The 20,690-nt window shown below is 31.3% G+C and overlaps 1 protein-coding gene across 1 annotated transcript; it reads right to left on the bottom strand.

Moving 5' to 3' along the window:
• Positions 1-5,842: 5,842 nt before the first annotated feature.
• On the bottom strand, positions 5,843-10,627 carry LOC100809823 (boron transporter 1). Its single transcript, XM_003521557.5, has 12 exons — positions 9,964-10,627; positions 9,732-9,814; positions 9,378-9,570; positions 9,101-9,239; positions 8,795-8,960; positions 8,481-8,647; positions 8,214-8,387; positions 7,858-7,953; positions 7,629-7,766; positions 7,117-7,442; positions 6,753-7,020; positions 5,843-6,436 (listed from the first exon to the last, which is right to left on the bottom strand). The coding sequence occupies exons 1-12, from the start codon at positions 10,065-10,067 to the stop codon at positions 6,119-6,121; spliced, it is 2,172 nt and encodes a 723-aa protein (XP_003521605.1). The 5' UTR covers positions 10,068-10,627; the 3' UTR covers positions 5,843-6,118.
• Positions 10,628-20,690: the final 10,063 nt, after the last annotated feature.

The raw sequence follows: 20,690 nt of genomic DNA, 5'->3' as shown, positions 1-20,690 counted from the left end.
TTTTTTTCAATAAATATTTATTATGAAAAGTAATCTTATTTAAGTTCAATTATGTAAAATTATTATAAGCCACAAAATATTTCATTCCAATATTTATCCAAAACATTTGATTAAGCGGTTAACTTACCTTTTAGAGCACGTTAATTTGCTTTAGAAATTTAGTGTGTATAATTATTTTCTTCATATTAATACAATAAAATTTTATGGCACTTTTTAAACTTTTACTTTGGCCTTTATACTTCATGTTAGAAATTAATATAGCACGACATGCGTTTTCACTTTTTAAAAATCTTTCAAGTTTTCTTAAACTGCTAGGTTGTGGTGGTTTCTGAGTTAGAAACTAATAAAACATAAACTTTGCTTCTTCTTTTTTCCTTTTGTTTTGTTTTGTTTTTAATTTATGGGTTAAATATATTATTTATCCTGATGATTTAATGTTTTTTTTATCTTTATAATTTCTTTTTTGTTTTAATTTTTATAAAATATGTGTTTGTTTTTCGTCCTTAAACACTAAATTATAAGGACGTAAATTAAAATAAAAACACTAAATTACGGAAGGCAAAAGCATATTTTGAGGAATTTAGATTCTCCCCGCCCTCGATAAAGTAACATTTCTCTCCTTCGAGAATTAGAACCCTTTATTATATTTACATGCCTTTTTCTTAAGGGATTATATTTACTTTCCTTTCAAGTTATTATGCGATAACGAGTTTAAACGTTTAGATATGGGCTGGATATATATTCATGTTGTTGTTTTTTTCCTGAATTATTCAAATTGGTTAAGAATGAATGAATGTGTTGGTATACAATTATTTTTTATATATTGAAAGACTTGGATCATTCTCTGCTAAGAACTTCTAATTAAATTGTAAACATCTTAATCATAACTTTTATGATCTTGATTGTGAAATTCTATTTGATGAATTAAAAATCATTACAGAGATTTTTATAGTTGAATCAAAATTAAATTTTGATTAATATTGTTATTTTTGCTGGGAAAAAGGTTTTTTAGATTAAAATTATGAAAATTTTATTTGCATATACAATGTCACAAAATAAATTAAATAATATTCCTTTGATTTCTATCAAAAACAAATTTTGAAAGAACACAATTTACTTCTCATTTTACAGCAACAAACCAAAACTGTAAGGAGAAAAATGATTACAAAAACATTGCACATGACACCTAATATCTCAGGGTCCACCCTGATTATTCAAAATCAAGTTTCAATTCAAGGTATTTTTTACAATGAGATAGGTGTAAAATATTTATTGGTTTTATTGATAACTGATTTTTATTAAAAAAATTGATTGCTCACAATCTCCTCTCTCAATTACTTTTTTTTATCCATAAAATTCAAATTTTAAATAATAACAACAATAAAAATAATGCAAGTGTATAATTATAGTACCTCGCTCTGTATCGACACTTTTTTAAAAGTCCCCATACTTAGACCCATGCCTTTAATACGCGTTCTGTTTTTTTTCCCCATTGGATACCTCTTTCTATTGTCGTACATGTTACTCACACTTTAATTAATTATAAAAGTTAATATAAAAAATATTGATTAAAAATGAAATAATGATTCAATTAAAATTTCATATTTAAAATCTTTTGTAAAACATGATCATAATAAGTCACAAACATTAAAATTCGATCGACAGATCTTTTACAACATCACAATAACAATCATAAAACATCATAGAAAAAATTAGGAAAAGAAGTAAATAATGAATGCGATTATTTTCATAAGTTTTTTATTCAAAATAATTAATTTTTAAAAATATCATAAAATAATTAAAATTTGCAATCATAAATTTTTTTATTTAAAATAATTTAAAAAAAATAAAAAAGAAATATTCTCATATGATAAATGAAAACATTAAAAATGACTATAAAATAATAAAGTTTTATAGGATTTTTTCCATAAGTTTTCTTTATTTAAACTAACCATAGTAACAATTAATATTTGTAAATAAAAAATATAAATTTTAAAATAGTTATTATACAATAAAAATAAAAAATTTATCATTCATAACAATTCATAATTATATAATAATATAAATTATATACAATATTTATTCAAGAAGTTAGAGTTAAATTTTGATATAAAAAAACGGTGGTTGATGGTTTCCGAAACCGCAGGGCCCACATCGCAGACAACTTCCCATTCTTACCTATTGCTATAAAATATTGTGTTTAAATTATTTTCCGGATTTTATCATAGTGACAGTGTACTCTAGAATGAAATTACAAATTTAGAAATTTAACTAAGTTTTAATCAATAGTTAAATTTTTATACTTCTTAAAATGTTCCTCTGCCTTGAAGCATCCAAATTATTCTTATTTTCTGGCGTCTTTATATTTGCAAACCATACAATTAATTAATTTTTGCAATCACAATATTTCCTGTGTCTCAATATTTTTGGGGGAGAAAAAGTCGCAGGACGAGGCTCAAAAGAAGCTCCGAGACGATTATGAGCACCATTAAGAAGATATGTTGGTCAGTGTGCATTCGAGTCAAATTGGTGTTTTAATTTGCTGCATTTGTTGATCTTTCGGAATTTGTTTTATTTTTTTATATACCTTGACAAAATTTTATTCGGATACAAAGCAGCAATTATGTATCTCGTCAATATTTTGTCGAGATATACACCAAAAATATGTTTTGGTTTTGTATCTTATCGAGATATCAGATGTGTGCATGACTTTACGATATCCAATGAAAATGTATTTCATTTAAGAGATTTTTTTATTAAAAAAATGAATAAATTTGAGGGTGAACTTAACAAAAATGGGACACACTTTCGTTCGTGTTTATGTCTTATCCTTCAGCACTACCTCAGTCCTTATTCAAAATAAAGCCCGTATTGGGACAAAGGATTGTTGTTTATTTGCTTTCCAATGTATATCTGCAATCTAATCCATTTATATAAAATTTAACTATTTGTGTATGGTGGTGAAAATGTGAGGTAGGAATCAAACAATTACTTGTAAATTTTGAAGTCAAGGAAATCTTTTTAATTTTTGGTAAAATGAACAAAAACATTATTCATCAAATATTTTGTTAAAGGTATTTCTAGTGAAACAAATTAAGCGTAAAGAATATATGTTTTTAGCAGCTTGTTGCATGCATCTGAATCCTACATTCCCTTATCTTTATTCTACACACTAAAATTACATTTCACAATGAACTTTCTGGAATATAATAGAAGGTGTCTTATTCAATATTGGGAATGCAAGAAACAAATGCCCTTACTCTTTGGCAATAGACCCATCTAAGAGTCCAGGCCCAAACTCACTCGAGGGCTAAGTTAGCTAGTCCAACCTAGACATTTTACAAAATTTCAACTTCCAAAGGCTATTGCTTCCTGCACCTCCTTTATGGCTCCCATAATGACAAATACAAAATGTAAAATTATATTATGAAATACACTCTTTTTTTCTTTCAAAATAATCAATTCAAAAGATAAAAAGTACATTACGAAAAGGGTGCAGGAAGCAGCTTGAAAGTGCAGGAAGTAACAGCCACTTCCAAGCCTTCTTGTTTAAGTACTTTCATGCCCAAGTTCTCCTGAAATTCTCAAGATTTTTCTAAAGAGATATCGTCCAAGAAAAACATCTTTTTATGAAAAAACTCAATCTTTTATACTTGTATCTTTTCATGAATAGATACAAGCTTTCGTGAAAGAATTTATATATATATATATATCCATGTTTTCATTAATAAAATACATTTTCATAAAACATACAATATTTTTTTTAATGAAAATATATGTTTATTGATGAAAAGATGTAAATATAAAAATTTGTTAGGGAATGCAATGCCTTTTTTTTTTTTTCTTTGGAGGATATCTCCTTACCAAAAATCGGCTGAGTCCGCATTTGTCTTTATAATTTGGCTATATGGACTGAGTTCAATTCTGATAGAAAACATTTAACACATCTTCTTATCAAAAGGCATAAGAATACTGAATACATAAGATCACGTATAATCATGAATAACTATGGCTATTTATGATGGACTATTTCTCTACCAAGAGGAACTAAAAGCTTAGTGTATTTCATACACATCACGAGACTATGGCACTATACTTTCACTTTTGTTATTTCTTATTTGTTGCATAATGATAGCCACCAATTTTTCCAACACATTCTTCATCCAGAGTAGACGTCATGAGGAATCTAGCTCACTCCATTTGTTTCTACCACTCAACAATCTACAAGTATTCTTAACTTCATTATGTTCTGAAATTCCAAATTTGGTGATATCTACGTACCTAGCCTTTGGGTTGGTCAACACCAATACTGCCAGCGGGACCATCTCACGACTCATTGTATTTATGTCTTTTTCCACTGATGCCAAAATCAGATAGCATATATAAGATCGACATAAAGTTGTTTAATTTCTACCACTCGTCCTTCATTAATAGTTTTTATCTGTAATCACTATAATTGGTATATATATTAGGTTGATTAATTGTTGTGTCATGCGTGTGTGGTTCTCTTTACTTACTGTTTCCATAGATAATTGAGCTCATATCAGCTCTCTATAACTAGTTTTTTGTGTTAAACAAGATGTGTCAATGGTTCAGTGATGTTTTGTTCATATATGTAACAGGTTGAAGAAGATGATGCACTTGGACTTGATGGCTTGAAGGGATTCCAGCCTTGTGTGGCCACAAATTTTGACGGGGTTATTTTCAAATGATTTTTGATAACTTCACATTCTGCAAAGCCTCATATAGTGGTCCATGGTCAACTGAGGGGTCATTTCTTGAATACTCCAATTCTAGTTTTAATTCCGCACCCAATTCTTTTGTCTTTATAACCCGATGTTACGTTATTATTTTGGAGCTTTTTGCTGATTTGTACTCAAACGACAGAGATCTTGGAATCATTAGACAAAATGAATGAAATGAACCCCACCATGGAATAGTAGAATAGCATACAAAATACAACATTAGCATTGCTTGATCATCCACGCTTACTTCCTGAAATTGACAATGTTATGTGGGAGCTACCTCTTCTTTTTATTTGGATTTGCGGTCGCAAATCAATTCTGCTCACCGCTGCTTCTTTACTTTGTTTCGCTCTCTCTCTCTCTCTTTTAAAAGCCTCTTTTCCTAGTAAACTCTTGTTGCCAAGTGCGGTCTTGTTTTCATGTTGCAATGATGGCCACTTTGACCACCAATAAGAGGATGATTCTTCTTCATTTCACGACACTGCCATGCCTATCACCAAAAAGGTTACCCCAAAAGTTAGTCCACGCACACAAACAGTACATAAACACAACCCACATGCTGTCATTTGCATGCCACGGTATTGGCTAGGGCTTTTATAGATCAGATAATGTGTTACTATAGAGAGCTGATATGCCTAATCAAATTAGAATAACATACGAATGAACCCACTCGTCTATCTACCGGGTTTAATGTAAAAAAATTCACAGGTAATATTGAACTCATGCTATTTTTTTTATTTATATATTATTGTATTCCTTAAGGAATCTTATGATCATCGTTTCAACTTCTGACATGTACATGTTGACGATAAATTTTTCTCTGATTGGAGACAATTATATATCCAAGGTTTTGCCTAATTTTCACTTGCCAAATTTTTAATTTACAAAAAAGAGTTAATAAAACTCAATTACGTTACGAAAATTGACAATGACCATAAATACATGGTGATTTCAAACATAACATAATTTCTTTTGCAATTTGTAGATGCTTGTATGAGTTTGAAGACAGAGATATTATTATACCAAGTGATCGAGGGATATGAACCATAAAATCCAATTGTAGTACTAGTATATATATACCCATATGAAGCAATACAAGACTCAAACTAGTCACAATTTATTGAAACAAACTTGTGATGATGATATACATTAGCACAAATATAGTGACATTCACTAATACAATTGACATAGGAAAGCGCCACACTTTGTTACATAGCTCATATCTGTCGTATATGGGACAAGGGAAAGGACTTTAAAAGTTACAACCATGACAAGCAAAATTAAGGAACAAACTAGAATGGAAATGTAGCTACAAATAAGCCTCCTAAGTAGTCCTTCTAAGGCATACGACTGCAATCTTCTAGGTTTAATTATTAGTTGTGGTCATGTTGTTTTGAATCTGGATTAAGAGGACTTCTTCCCAGATGTGATAATCTCACTTCTCCTGCCTTTGGACTGAGGGGACCTCTTGCACCAGACCGAGGACTCTGCTCAGTTTTGAACTCACCCATGCGAGAACTAAATGAGAGGCGTGGGCTTAGATGGCTGTTAGTATCAGTTCTTGGTGTTGGGGTGGAGCTTGTGATCTTGGGACTGCTAGTGTGCCTAAACTCGCCACGGCTTCTAGTAATAACTTCATCTAGGATTTCACCTTCTCCAACTTGAGAAGCACCAGCTCCAAACTCTGAGTGCTGTTAGGACAGTTGCATGGAATATAATTAAGTGCATCCACAAAAATATAATGACTCAAACGTGGGTTATCAATTATCATAGAGGACAAAACTTAGATTCTGTTCATTGGTGTTTCTGGTGTTGTTCTACAATCAAAATTGAAGTTTCATCTTAGTAATTTATGTTGACTTTTAATGGAAACCTTTATTAGATTACTTAGGTGAATCTGCAATTCTGATTGGAAAGCAGTACCAAAAACACTTATGGAACTGTATCTAAGTTTTTGTCCTATGGTAAATTTAAGCTATATTTGTTGGATAAGATAAGAAATCATACTGTTGCGAGGTTGAATGGTAGAGCTGTTTGCTCTTCATATGCTGCTGCATCCAAGTCTTGAAGGTGTATCCCTTTGAAAAACTTAGGGAGAAAGTACTGTCTAACCGGAACTAAAAGCATGATCATCATAGGAAACATGACCCCGGCAATAGGAACCCATGTTAGTCCAAAACATATAAGAAGATAAATGGTTTGAAAAATGGTGAATGTTACTATTGTCTTGAAAGGAACTGTTTCTACAAAAGTAGCATGGTAGTCCTCAAGCACCCTGCACATAGAGAACAAATTTGTTGATCAGTAAGAGCAATGAAGTAGAGGATTGAACACCAGAACTATATATAAGAAATAAAATGTTTTTTTTTACTTGTATCTTCTGCTTGGTGCAGTGAAGAGTAATAGGATCCTTTCCCAAAACTGGTTTCCTGGCAAACTTTCAATGGCCATGAAGGCAAAGTAGCCCCAAAGGACTGAGGTTGGGATCTTCTTGAGTAAGGGCATGGCCGCAACGCATCCTCCCACCATTATTGATTGAAGGAAGTTACTGAGACGTTGTTCCTTTACCTCAACAGGAAGCAGGTCGTCTATTTCTTTCTCAACATCAAATATAGTTTCATCTACTGGAGCATCCACGTTTCCCATACTGGTAGCTGCTTGAATGGTTGATTCTTTAAGATCTCTTAGTCCTTGTGCCTGATTATAATGTGTGACATAAATAGCAATACGTCATATGTTGATGACTTGAGGTACAAATAATAAGGTTCACTCTGGCCTAAGCAGGAATTGTTCTGTGTTATCATCTTTCATTGTTATTGGTAAACAGCGATTCAGCATTAAGCAATGATTTTCAGTGACATGAATAAAAGTTAGTAAACTTACTCGAGCAGAGGAGTCCTGGTAAACAAGAGGCGTCTGCATTTGATTGTAAGCTTCTTGCATGTTGCCATATAACTGTCCTAAACTAGCATTCTTTCCCATACTTTTTCGTGCGGCTACCACCAGTTTGTTACGAAGCAACTGTATGACCATTGTTCTTTTTTAATGAGACTTGTTGATATAGTGTTTATAATTAGAAATTAATTAGGGAGAAATTGAAAACTTGATTTACCTGATGTTTAAGAGTTGCCAGACTTTTTGTGTGCATTGGAGACTGTGGTATGACTCCATTTGCAGGAGGAATTCCAATAAGGCCACACATTAAGGTCTTCCATCCAGAAAAAAAATAAAATAAAATTTACCATTAGAAAAAGAATTATTCAATTAAGTATAAGTTTAATAGGCATGCACTAGATATCAGTATAAAAAAAATTATACCGTCAAATGTCAACCAATCAGAAATTATCTTTGAAATGACTTTTAAGGCGGTGATTCGATGAGAGTTTGTTCATTAAGTATTACTATATGACAAATTAAAGTTCAATGCTGAAATCTGAAGCTAGGAAGTAACATGATGAACTGGCATACCAAAAATCCCAAAAGAAGCAAGTCGTAATGGTAAGAAGATGGCTTTCTCAAATTGAACTCTTTCTGCTGGGCAAGCTGGGATGCCACACTATGGTCAAAGTAATAAAGTACTGCAATCATGGTTGCTGGGATAAATGCTCCGATTATGTACACAACAGGAACATGGACCATATCCTGTTATATTCATAACAAATATATATATATATTATTACAAGTCAACTTGTTAGTAAAAATAGACAATTAGAAGAGAACTTGCAATTTACATGCCTTAATAACAGTCCAATTCTCATATGCACCGGGTGACCATGGATTTGGGCTGAAGAGACGCCTTGGTATACCATGTGGAACACTTCCAGCTGGCATGTAGGACACACCTGTCCAAACTAGGACCATAAGTGGCACACCATAGTCAGCTATTAGGCTGCGAAGCCAACCTGTAACAAATTCATAGTGTTAAGAGATGTAATATAAAATCATTATGTGTCTTCACTTAACAGTTTAAGTTTTTGGGATTGTTAGTCTATGACATGGTATTAGAGCCTATGTGACATTCCTTTTTTTATCGGAAGACAAAGACTTACCAGTACCATAACGCCATGACCTAGCCTTTCTGCTTCTTAATGCAGTGAGAAGAAGACCAAACGAAAGGACTAAAGCAAACATCCCATTAGCAAACCTCCATGAAGATATAAACTCAATTGATTTTGGATTTTGTCTCTCTGGTATGCGAAACTCATCCACAAGTCCCTAAACAATGATGCCGGTAGGATGTTAAATGAATTTGGCCAAAGTGCATTGCTAATTCAGGTACTAATATATCATGTGAACTCTTGGTATCAAGCAACAGCAAATGAATGACAAAGGTAAACTTTGATAACTGTTCTTACTTTGATAGCTTGCTGCATGAAGAGCATTGCAATGAGCATGCCAAACAACTCTCCTGCAATACGGGTAAACCTGTTGATTATAGAGCAAGCCCCTAAGACGGCAAACAAGAATAGCAACAGTGCAGTCCAGACACATACCCTACAAAGTCAAGTTGAAAAAGAAAATAGGACAATGTTAAGTCACACTATGATGAATTGTACTAGAAAACAATTGCATCAGGGTCCCCATATGAAAACATTGAGAAATAAATACATAAATAAACAAAAACTTATTCACCATCCAGTCCATGCCAGAAACAAATCCCGGCCCAACTCTGGTCTCTCTTTTGCAAAATTGAACATGAAAGTGTACATGATCACAGTAGGTTCTGCCACCCCTAAAATTAGCAAAGGTTGACCTCCAAGGATTGAGTGTATAATGCCACATATTGAAGTGGATGCCAATGTTTGAACTGCAGTTAGAACACCATCTGCAAATGCAAAACAACATCAAGCTGTGATAGTGTAGTTATAAATTATAATACTGTCCTATTTCCAGAGTTCTTTCAGTTAAGAAGGATCATATATTATAATATTATTTTTTTCTCAGGAAAAAAGAAGAATCCATTGAAGTCAGAATAATATTTAGTACCAGTATCTCGCTCTAGTTGTTCCCCGAATGAAATGACCGGTATTGCGGAAGCAAAAAATATGTATGTGGTGGGGGCCCAAATCCTGTTAAAGGGAAGCAGAAATTGTGAAACTTGCATATATATGTCTGTTTAAACACCATTGGTTGAAGCCTAGAATCACTAAAATCTTTCAGTACATACATACACACCCCACAAATGGCTAAACAATTTCAGCATATATGCATTACATACCTTAAACCAGCTTTGATTCCACCCGTCCAATCTTGCTTGTAGCACATCAACCTTCCTCTCAGATCATTCTTGATTCCTTCAAAGGGTACAAATGTTTCTTCCATATCTTTTTCCCCACCAAAAAGGGTCAAAGGGAATCAATATATAAGAGTAAAAACTGCTAATCAGAAAGTAACAATGTATAATTTACATGATTTTCTTGTTTTCAGTTTATTTTGGTTAGATTTATTGACAAGGCTCAATCACAAGCAAGCTTAGGAAGAAGGATAGAAGACCGAGGGGACAAATTAAACAAGAATTTAGCATGAATGGTGCAATCTGGATTCAAGAGACACGTGGGAGAGTGAGAGGTTCAATGGTGTGAATATGCCAAGAAGCCAGCTGTACCAAAAAGCGGTGTTTGGAACTCGGGATAAATGGTCTTTTTATTGGTTATTAGCACTTAGAACCACGAAAAGAGCAACTTGAATTGTATTCTTCTCGAGTGCTTCCTAATAACAACAATGTGTGTGGGAGGAGAGAGTATTTATAAGCTTTTAGAAAAGCAAGCATTGGAGAAAGAAAAAAGAAAGGTAGATTTGGTGTGGAAAAGCACTTCGTGTGCCACTGGCAGGCTCGTAAAATGTAAATACTACAGATCAGTCCAATCTTTCCAGCTTCATCATCAATAGTCCTTCAATGCTTTAATGCCAAAAAGTCAGCGTCAACTATAATCCGGACCCACTCAATTATGTTGGGTCTTTCAATTAAAATTGCTGAGTTTTGTAAAAAGTACACAAATTTAATCCTTTATAGAAAGTAACTTACTCCTTGCCGTCCTTAACTTACAAGATAATGTTTAAAAAAGTTGTGGTAATTAACACGAGTAGTCAACAGCAGCTTATTGGCTCTAAAAACATATCATAACTTTCATGTAGTAATGCAATTGATATATGTGATAGCAATCTGTATATAGTGGGAAGAGATGCGACATCATCCCTCATGCCTCGTTGAGTATATAGCAACCCATTTGGTTGACTATCTTATTTTTTTAATCTAATTTTCGATCCACCACCTTCGATTTATTTGGCTTAGTATATGACTTCTTGCTTTGTTTAGAAGAATGATGAATGCATTATACTTGGCACCTTAACATTCACAAATGATAATTCATCGCTTGTAGTCTTTTCGTTTTCTCTAAAAAAAATACTGTAAAGTTTATGTAAGTCAAATTTTACTTCAAAAAATGTATTAAAGATTTAGGGTCAACGTGTAAAAAAAATTAAACTTTATATAGCAATTTAAACTTCTAAAACCTAAATGAGTTTTTGAAGAAAAATAATAAACGGATTTAAACTTGGGCTAATTTATTTAATTTAACAGAAGTAAACCATATTTGAATAGTGATCTTATAAATTACAAAGATTGGGAATAGCAGGTAAGAGATTTTGCTTGAGGTTAATTATGCGTTTAAGTTTAGTTATCACTATTTTATAATGGTGATATTATTCGCCATTTAAATAAATTACATTTTCTCTCCTTTTCTAAACTTTCACTCAACGATTAAACATTTTAGAGTGATTGGTTGTTGACAATCGCTATGATTTGATTATTAAATTGAATAAAACCAACATTGAACTTCTCTATTTATCAAACTTGTCTCCAAATTGTTCTCAACATAATATTAGAAATTTCAACAGCTTATTAAAAAGATAAACAAAGCCCTATGATGTGTATTTTGTTTGCCCATGTGCCTTTCGAAGTTTGACAACTCATGCTGTCATGCATATGAGGTTTTCCGGGATAGTAGCCTCCCCTTGCGATGTTAAAATGTATGTATAATGCTACGTTTAAGAATTTGTCTTATACAAAGCTCCCGGTATTCCTTATTGGTTGACGCACACACGTTTATTAACATCAACTGGTTTTAGTCATAAGATTTTAATTTTATTTTTTTGGTACATTTTTTCTCATATAAGATGAAAACATTGACTTCAATAATACTACAACTCGATGAAAAAGAAAAATCACGGAAAGGAAAATTGGAAAAGGAACAAACATAAAGATCAGTTGCTGCATTACATGCACTTGTAAATTGTAATGTCAGGAGACAAAGTTAACGGGGGATTATATTAGAATGCCGAACGATATTTGTAAATTTTATTTCAATTTTTTATCGGGAAAACTTCTTATTCCATCTTAAAATGTTGATGCATTTAATCCAATTTTTACAAGTGAGAATTCTTAGTGAACTTGTCAATTTTTAATTTATTTTGTGTTAGTTAATTAAATTTGTTATTTATTTGAGTGAAACTTTAAGTTTTATTTTTTAGTTTTTAATTTCATTGTTTTCTTTCAATTTTTATGGCAATCATCGTGCTAACTCACTCTAAAATTGAGTGAGTTAACCTTTTAAATCCATTTTCTATAAAAAAAGATGAGTTGACTCAATTCATTTTAGTCATTTACAAAATTGGTTATCTCATTCTATCATTTTTATAAAAGAAATCATAAATGTACAAAATACAAGAAAATTGTGAATATTGCAAAATTGAGTTTCTAATTAAGAATTCATATACTTTTGTGAATTATTGTTTGTTTTATATTTTATAATTAAAAGTTAAATTAGTATAAAAAAGTAGAATGCATGCTTTGAATTTTAAACAAAAAATAATAGTAACACGACTATGTCGCAAAAGAAAAAACAAAATCTTTATCATAAAAAAATCTTTTCTTTTATTAAGAATAATAATGATACGGAGTATAATGTTTATAGGACACAGAGTCGCACATATTTAATTTTAGAATGTCGCATCATGCTATGGTATGATCAATATATGTTTTAGACGCATTAATAAAGTAGTAGTATTAACAGCTTTAGCTAGGTCATGAAGGATTCATGCACGAGTCTCTGTAACAAACTCCAATTCTAAAGAGAGATTCGTTGTCGTTCAGCAAAAAAATTGCAACTTGCTAATATTAAATCCATTTATTATGTTTTTATTCTCTAAATCTGGTGGCTTTTTAATTGTGCAAATAGCGTTGGGCTTTTCGGGCTCATCTCATTTTTACTATTCAATGCAGATCATGTTGTTGTGCTGCCCAACGTTCATTCTCTGTAAAAACCAGTAAAAAGATGCTCATCGGCCAATCATTTAACATTTCAGGTTTGCATAAAATAGTTTGCTCGTGTTTCACTTTAATAAGGTTCTGTTTGATTTTTTTTTTTAAATAGTCAAATTTTAATATGAGAGGTTGATGAATTAGTTTTTAAAACATAAAAAATTTAAATTTATTTTTTAAATTTGTAAAAGTGTGATAAATTAGTCTTGACAATTTAAAATTTAATAGCACTGATTTCTAAATTTTATAACTTAATATTAAATTAAATTTAAAAAAATATTTTTTTTATCCACTTAATAATAAAATAATCTTACAAATTTAACAATACAATTAATTTATCATATTTTTTATACATTAAAAAACTAATTTATCATTGTATGAGACTTTTTACGATGAATTTAACTATTTATCATTGATTTTTCGTTGGAAATGTTCTGTAATACATTTAGTTACCTTTAAAGATATATTTGTTTGTTAAAGTTTTGTTTGGAAACTCATTTTTGAAGAAATAAGATTTATCACTCACGTTTTGGAAAGAATCATGCAAGTGTATATCTCAAACTGTAATAGTATCTATAAAGTTTGGACCCATCATGATCAGATTATGCGAATATGCGTGGACGTGTGCTTTTCGTTCAAATGGTTGCGATCTTCTTGATTTGAAGAACGGTGGCTAATTACTCACAAGACGTGTAACTTTTTCTGGCTTAGCTTTGAGCACGTCTTGTGCTGAACTTAAGTGATTTTAATAAAAAAATTATATCTTTCTGCCTTAAAAAAAAACTTTTTCGATTTAATTACTCCTCGATTGCTCGCTTTTCTCTGTAATCTTTACAGTGTTTTTTTTTTTTTGTTGCGGAAAGTAAAATATTTTTTATAGCAGAAAGTCACAACATTAATTCCTTAAAATATAGAAATTAATAAAGTGATTTTTATCTTTTTGAATAAAATATTTTTTATACACACGTTATCATTGAATAATGTATTAGATTCAGTATATGTCTTTGAATAATGTATTAGATATATAGAGACATCAAATTATATTAATGTGAATTACATTAATAAAAAAACATTTTGCTTAGAAAAAACCATTAAGAGTGACGATGTTAATAAATTGAGCCTGTTTTGATAGTATAAAGACTTTTTTCTTTATATATGTTTTTAAAATAATTATTATAAATGACAATATTTAACAATGTTCAATCATTTGGCAATTCATTATTGGATAGCAGAATAAAAAAACGTACACTAGTATATTTCAATTAAATTCTAATAAATAAGAATATCTAAGTCCTCTTTATTCGTATGTTGGCATCATTATGCCCTAATTTATCAGAAAGATTGAAACCTTGTATCGCACTATCCAGTAACCTCACCACCATAAACCTTTTTAATTTAATTAATTGTTTCTTTTATTTAAAGCGTTGTGCATTATAGTTCAGAATCTAAGAATTTTATTATCAATGATTACAAGTTGACCTAATATTAGAGACGGAAAATTCACCAATTTTTTTTTTTAAAAAATATTAGAGATGGAAATGCTAAAATGTACGAAAACTATCTTGTAATATCCGCACGAAGGTTATATTCTATAAAAAGACACTTCATATATTTGTTAGTTTTTCAAGTAATATTTATTTTCAAAAAATTATAACCGTCCAGATATGATCGAATTCGTGTGTTTCGTGCAAGTTATATTTCGTGCCAAATAACATTACTCTATTAGAGATATTTCAATAATGAACCTCTGGTAATATAGCATTCCAGAACTTCTTTTTTTATCATGTGCAAGCGCGACTATTTTCCTCCTCGATTTGTTTATCTTAAACTAGTATATTTCATATACAGACTTTGAAGCTCATCTAAACGATTAAAGAAAATAAATCGCATGCCATTATTGCTCAGTCGAACACCTAACTAACGTAACAATTGAAGGTTCATATGAACACAAAACTTGCCCCTCCAAAGTAGTTTTCCTCCATTATAATTGTTGCTAGCCTTGAAATGATTTTGTCGAGCACAAAACTTTATTATAGTCTTACTCATGATTGAAGATGTCCAAGGCAAATAAGGAACAATAAACCTACCAATAAAGGCGAATACGCATCCTACTTAATGTGAAGTTCAACACCATTAATTGACTCGTTGACAAAGTGGTAGGTCCATTTACTGTGTGATTGTTAGTTCACTAATTATTGGTTACATATTTTTTGAGGTTTCAATTCGCTGTATACTAAGAAGCTTTTTAATTTTGCTTCATTTCTTTAATTTCGGCCAACTTTTTTTTTGTCTAGACTAGAGTGGGGAAGGCTGGTAAACTAATTGTGTGGCTATATTGTTTTGATTGCTCATAAAATCGATCATACCTCAGTATTAAATGGCGCTCATAGAGTCATACTTTATTTGTAAGGACTCTCTAATTCTATATATATGCGCCAGTCATGCCACCATGAGAAGTGTCTTTATATGCACGCAATGATTTATGCTATGTGTTCTTAATTACACATTTGATCATCTATGCACTCATTCCAAGACACTGCGTTTTTGTGAGAAACAAAAAATTATTCCTTTCAACGGAACGTCTCTTTGCCACCTATATGATGGAAAACAAAACAAGTTATTACAAATTATATTGGTTATTGAATGATTTAGTTTAAATATTGTATATTTGTATTTGCTGTTAAAAGATAAACTCAAAATGTCCAATATAAAGTATTTTTTTTCTTAACTCCTCGAGTTCATTAAAAAAATAGATTCTGACTAATCTGAAATTCGATTGAAAAGTAAGTAAAATTTGATAGTTCAAATAATACATGAGAAATTAAACCTTAATTTTAACATTAATTATTTTTATCCAACCACTTAGATCAATAAAATACATATGAATGTGAAAGAAATGAACAACTATAATTATGTATAGGAGTTTGCTTACATATTTCTTACATCTTTTTTATGTTAGCAACCTACATCAAAACTTTTGGACAAAAAACTCAATTATTCTCTTTGTTTTAATTACTTCATCTAAGGGATATAATAGTAATAAGTTGACATTTAATTTTATAAACAATTATAAAATAACAATTCTCTTTCCTTTCTCAGGTATCTCTCTCCTCAATCCTCATTCCTCACCCATTAATTTCTCTTTTCCATATCTTCTTCATGTTTTCATCTTCTCCCCTTGCCATTTCTTAATTTTCCAAATCCCATCTTTCTATATTTGTAATCATAATTTGTTAAATGTGTTAAATTTATTCTCCACCTTCTTTAATTCATGTATTTCACTTGCATCTTCTATTCATCCGATGAAAAATTCTCTCAAAAGTAATGTAAATCAAGACGTGAGGATGCTATAGTGAATAAAAGACCCATAAAAACTGTGAAGGGCGAAGGATATGAGAAAGAAAGGGAGACCAGCATCGTCGCATCGATAAATAATTACGAGAAGAAATTTTGGCCGGTGAAGATTAACAAGAGAGAAACATGTGAGAAGAAAGAGAATTGATCATGACGGTGGTGCAAAAGTCAAGTTATTTTATATTCCAACATTCATTGAGTCAGAGATAGAGAGAGTAAGAGGAGAGAGATGATTGGTCTGAATTCTTGCATTCATTGAGTCGAGAAAGAGTCAAAGGAGAAATAAACTATTTTTTATTTTTTTTAAAACAATTAAATGGTAAATAACTATAATATCTTGTTAACTCCTTGACAAGTGTACCAATTCGTCTAAGTAGTATTCTAAAACGGTAAGGCTGAGTGTCGAGTCCACATGAACTTTGATTGTACTCAGAATTTGCATATGTTCAATTTTAAGCAACTAATGAATTAAATTTGATATTGGTCGAATAATGATACAAAATGTAAAATTTGACATAAATAAAGATAATTAAGCATAATACATTAAAGAGATAAAACACAAACACTCAAGAACTACAGAACATGTTGGGACTCAATCTATCAAAACTACTCTTAATGTAACATTAAGGATTTTTCACTATTCAACGTTACTCTAATTTATTACCTTCATCCGCTAGCCTACCCTAACCATGATCCTTCATGTAAAAGAGCATAAATTACTTAATTTCACTCCTAATCCCTTAAGAGCTACATCAAATAATTTACTTTACGAATAAATATGCATAAATAAGGCTAAATAATATCATTATATCCCTAGACATGGATTAACTAGATGCTCATTTCAAGTTCTTAGGAGATAAACATTTTCCAATACATAAACCCTATAACACTACATGAGCATGGGTGATGAAATCATAAACATGATATTAAGCACAGAAAAGAGACAATAATATCAAAATAGCATTAAATAGATAGTTAGAATCATTACAACAAGTGTGTATGATTGTTGAGCTCCCAACAATGGATGGTTTAACCTCTCATGACAGTGAGAGACTTACTGATACAAAAAAAAACAAGAGGTGTGAAAGAGAATGAAAGAAAATGGATGAAATAGTCTCCAAGTGAGTGAGTTCCTCCTCTTCTCTCGTGCCCTAGCTCCTCATTTGGTCCCAAAAATTGTCCTCTGGTTTCTCCTTCTTTTTCCTTTAAAACACAACATAATCATATTTTTTAACATTGACTGTGCGTTAAGTCTACACGTGCGCGCTGAACGCACATGCAAAATTCAGCTGACATAAGTGGCCGCGCTAAGTCGTCAAATGCGCGTTAAGCTGCTAGATGTGGGTCAAGCCGCCAAAGACGCACTAAGTTTGGCCTCCAAGTTGGCTCCTCGCGTTGAGTGATTATTAACGCGTTAAATGCATTACTCTAGTTCTTCAACCCTCTTCGAGGCCTCCTACTGTGTAATTTTACAAAAAATACAACCAAAAAATTGTAAATTAACTAACTTTAGTATTTAATGGATAAAAATTTAGAAGAAACTAAATTTCTAATGTTTTAACACAAAAGAAGCAATAAAAAAGATAAAAATTAGATAATTATTATCTAATTTAAATATTCAAATTAAGTATGCATAGCAATTATCATACCCTTAAATAAATTTACTAGAATAACACAACTGAATGGGCTTTTTGGTCAAAAGATTTTTGGTGTGCATTACTAACCTACTTCAACAAAAAAAGAGAAAATATATTAGGCAATTCTCACAACAGAAACTGCACACACATTACAAGCATCTTACTATTCTTTATGTAGAGTTGAAACATAACTTAGAAATGAAAGAAACTTTTTAAAAATGTTTTCTTATAATCTTTTTAAATTAGTATTGTTATATAGTGTTCTTTGAAATAAAATATAATTCTAAAAAATACAACAGAAAACAACTCATTAAACATCTCTTAAAGACTTGTTTTGCTAACAATCAATTATTCAATGACATTTTTTTTAGTACAAAATCACGGTATTTCATTCATAATCAAAACAACAATACACATAAGAATTTGATAACAAAAAAAAAAAAATACTGGAAACTAGGAAAAGATGGGATCAATCCTTAGTAAACTGTGAGCAATGTCTCCTCACAAAACCTAACTTATTTAATGACATCCTGAAAAACATATTCCAACAAATCTCCTCCTTATCATGATTATTATGTGAAAACAATTTTAATAATAAATGCCAAAGCTACTGCATCATCAATTTAAGTAATGAGCTATTCACAAACTATTGTTGTCAAACTTTTATAGTTTGAGTTGAAATTATTTAATTAATCTCAAATTTAGATTTATTAATTTAACTAAATAAACAAGTTCGAACTTGAATAATTTAAAAATAGATAAACTCGTCCATATCTCTACTTGTGACCCTGTCCATAAAAAGGAAATACCTTCGACCAAAAATCAATTTCAACTGTATATAGCATGTCTGCTTTTTTAATTCAACAATATTGCTGAATCCCGTTCCAAACAAAATGTATCAAAAGCACCAATACGCATACCCCATTAATTTCCCATTGCCATAGTCCATGCCTAAGAGATGGATAGATGGGTGTTGGTAGTATAGCACGAATACGATTGGCAACTTAAGTAAAATATGTTCCATAAGTAATTTGAAAACTATAGTTAACCGAACAATATAGAAAGCACGCGTCCAGAAAAATCAAATTTCTAAAAATAAAGTTTTAGAGCTTGTGACCAATTGCAAACGAAAGCTTAGTTAGTATTCACATACTGTTTTATGCTTGGCTTATATGAGGCTGAGTCAATGTATGTACTATGTAGACAACGATCGGTTGCACCTTTGATTCTTTATATATAGCCTAATCTGTGATATCGTCATATCAGGCCTCTACAATCTCTGCCACTAGCTTTAATATATTCAGAATATAATCGAACCGTCCAATGACCTTTGTTGTCAAAATTAAGTAAGAATCAGAGCATAGGACGTACCTACGTACATTCCTTGTATATTATGTTCTTAATTTTCTTTTTCTAGACAACAAATTTCTTCTACGAAAAACATTTTTGTTCGAGTTTTATAGTATCATCACGGGCAACTCCAAATTATCAATTAAACTGAAACAACGATGTACCCGTGCATCCACTTGCTCGGTTCGTGGTTATTATACTCTTAATCTAAATGGCCAGAAGAATGCAATATTTGTTGATAATTAGTTTTAAATGTCTCTTTTTTCTTTTATTAAAAAATGAAAATAGTAGTAAAAATATATTAGGTGCTGCTATAACATGATTGAGATCCTAAAAGGGAGAGAAATTCACCAAAAATTGCTTTTAGGTACTTCCCACAAATACTTTACCCGTGGGAGTCAAGGATCTTTCAAGTGAGACTTATGAACAAAAAATATTCGAATATATATATGTGTGGACTTTTGTTTTACCTTTACACGTGTTTGATGATCAGTGATTAGATTTGCTGAAACGTTTTGAACCAAAATCTCTGTCTGAATGGATCCGTTGATTTCCTCTTCATATGGTAAAACCGGTTTAATGGGTAATCAATCATTAGGACTAGAATGCTTTAGCAACACTGGGTGGCTTAAATTGCACGTAAAAGTAAAAACAAAAAGGAAGGGGCCACATGATGAAGTAGGCGAAAGTGAACTTACATTTAGAAACAGCCAACCGATATTCCTTCCTTGGACAAAGGTACGTAATGCCTATCTATATATAACAATTCTAATGCAACGATTTGAACCATCAATGTCAATTGTTCTTGGCCGTGTGGGATTCACCTCCACTTCGAACAAGAGGACAAAAGAGCATGAAATCATCAAAGTAGAACTTGTTGCCATTGACCAAATTCAGCTTCTTCCCAACATTGATTTTCCTTACCTCTTTTGTTGTAACCTCAACCTCAAAAACAAAGATATTGATTTGATCCAATTACTCATGCCTATACCCTACAATGATATCCATTTAATAGGCATATTTGTTACTCATGCCTTTACCGTATTTGTTACTCTTTCTTCTTTTTCTTTTTTCCCTTTCTATCTAGTTCTCTTTCATTTTTTTTACCCAAAATGGGGTATTTGTCTATCAAGACTCTTAATGCAAATGACATAAGCATAATAATTTAATGTTTGAGATTCCATTGAAATGTATTGAACCAGATCCACAAGGAAGCGTCGAAGCGATCATGCTCATGAGTCATGATCATAACGAGGAGAGCTGTAAAATGTACGCCTCATGAAA

The sequence above is a fragment of the Glycine max genome, chromosome 3 (genome assembly GCF_000004515.6).
Source record: "Glycine max cultivar Williams 82 chromosome 3, Glycine_max_v4.0, whole genome shotgun sequence".
Classification (NCBI taxonomy): domain Eukaryota; kingdom Viridiplantae; phylum Streptophyta; class Magnoliopsida; order Fabales; family Fabaceae; genus Glycine; species Glycine max.
Note: the sequence above shows the minus strand (reverse complement) of the source record. Positions and strands in the feature narration are given on the sequence as shown.

Bases quoted from the DNA above. Each gene is read 5' to 3' on its own strand.
- LOC100809823 (XM_003521557.5), bottom strand. From the start codon at position 10,067: ATGGAAGAAACATTTGTACCCTTTGAAGGAATCAAGAATGATCTGAGA. The intron at 9,240-9,377 runs GTGAATAAGTTT...TTGACTTTGTAG, and splicing joins TTTCTGGCATGGACTGGATG to GGTATGTGTCTGGACTGCAC. The intron at 6,437-6,752 runs GTATGATTTCTT...CTGTCCTAACAG, and splicing joins TACCATTCAACCTCGCAACA to CACTCAGAGTTTGGAGCTGG.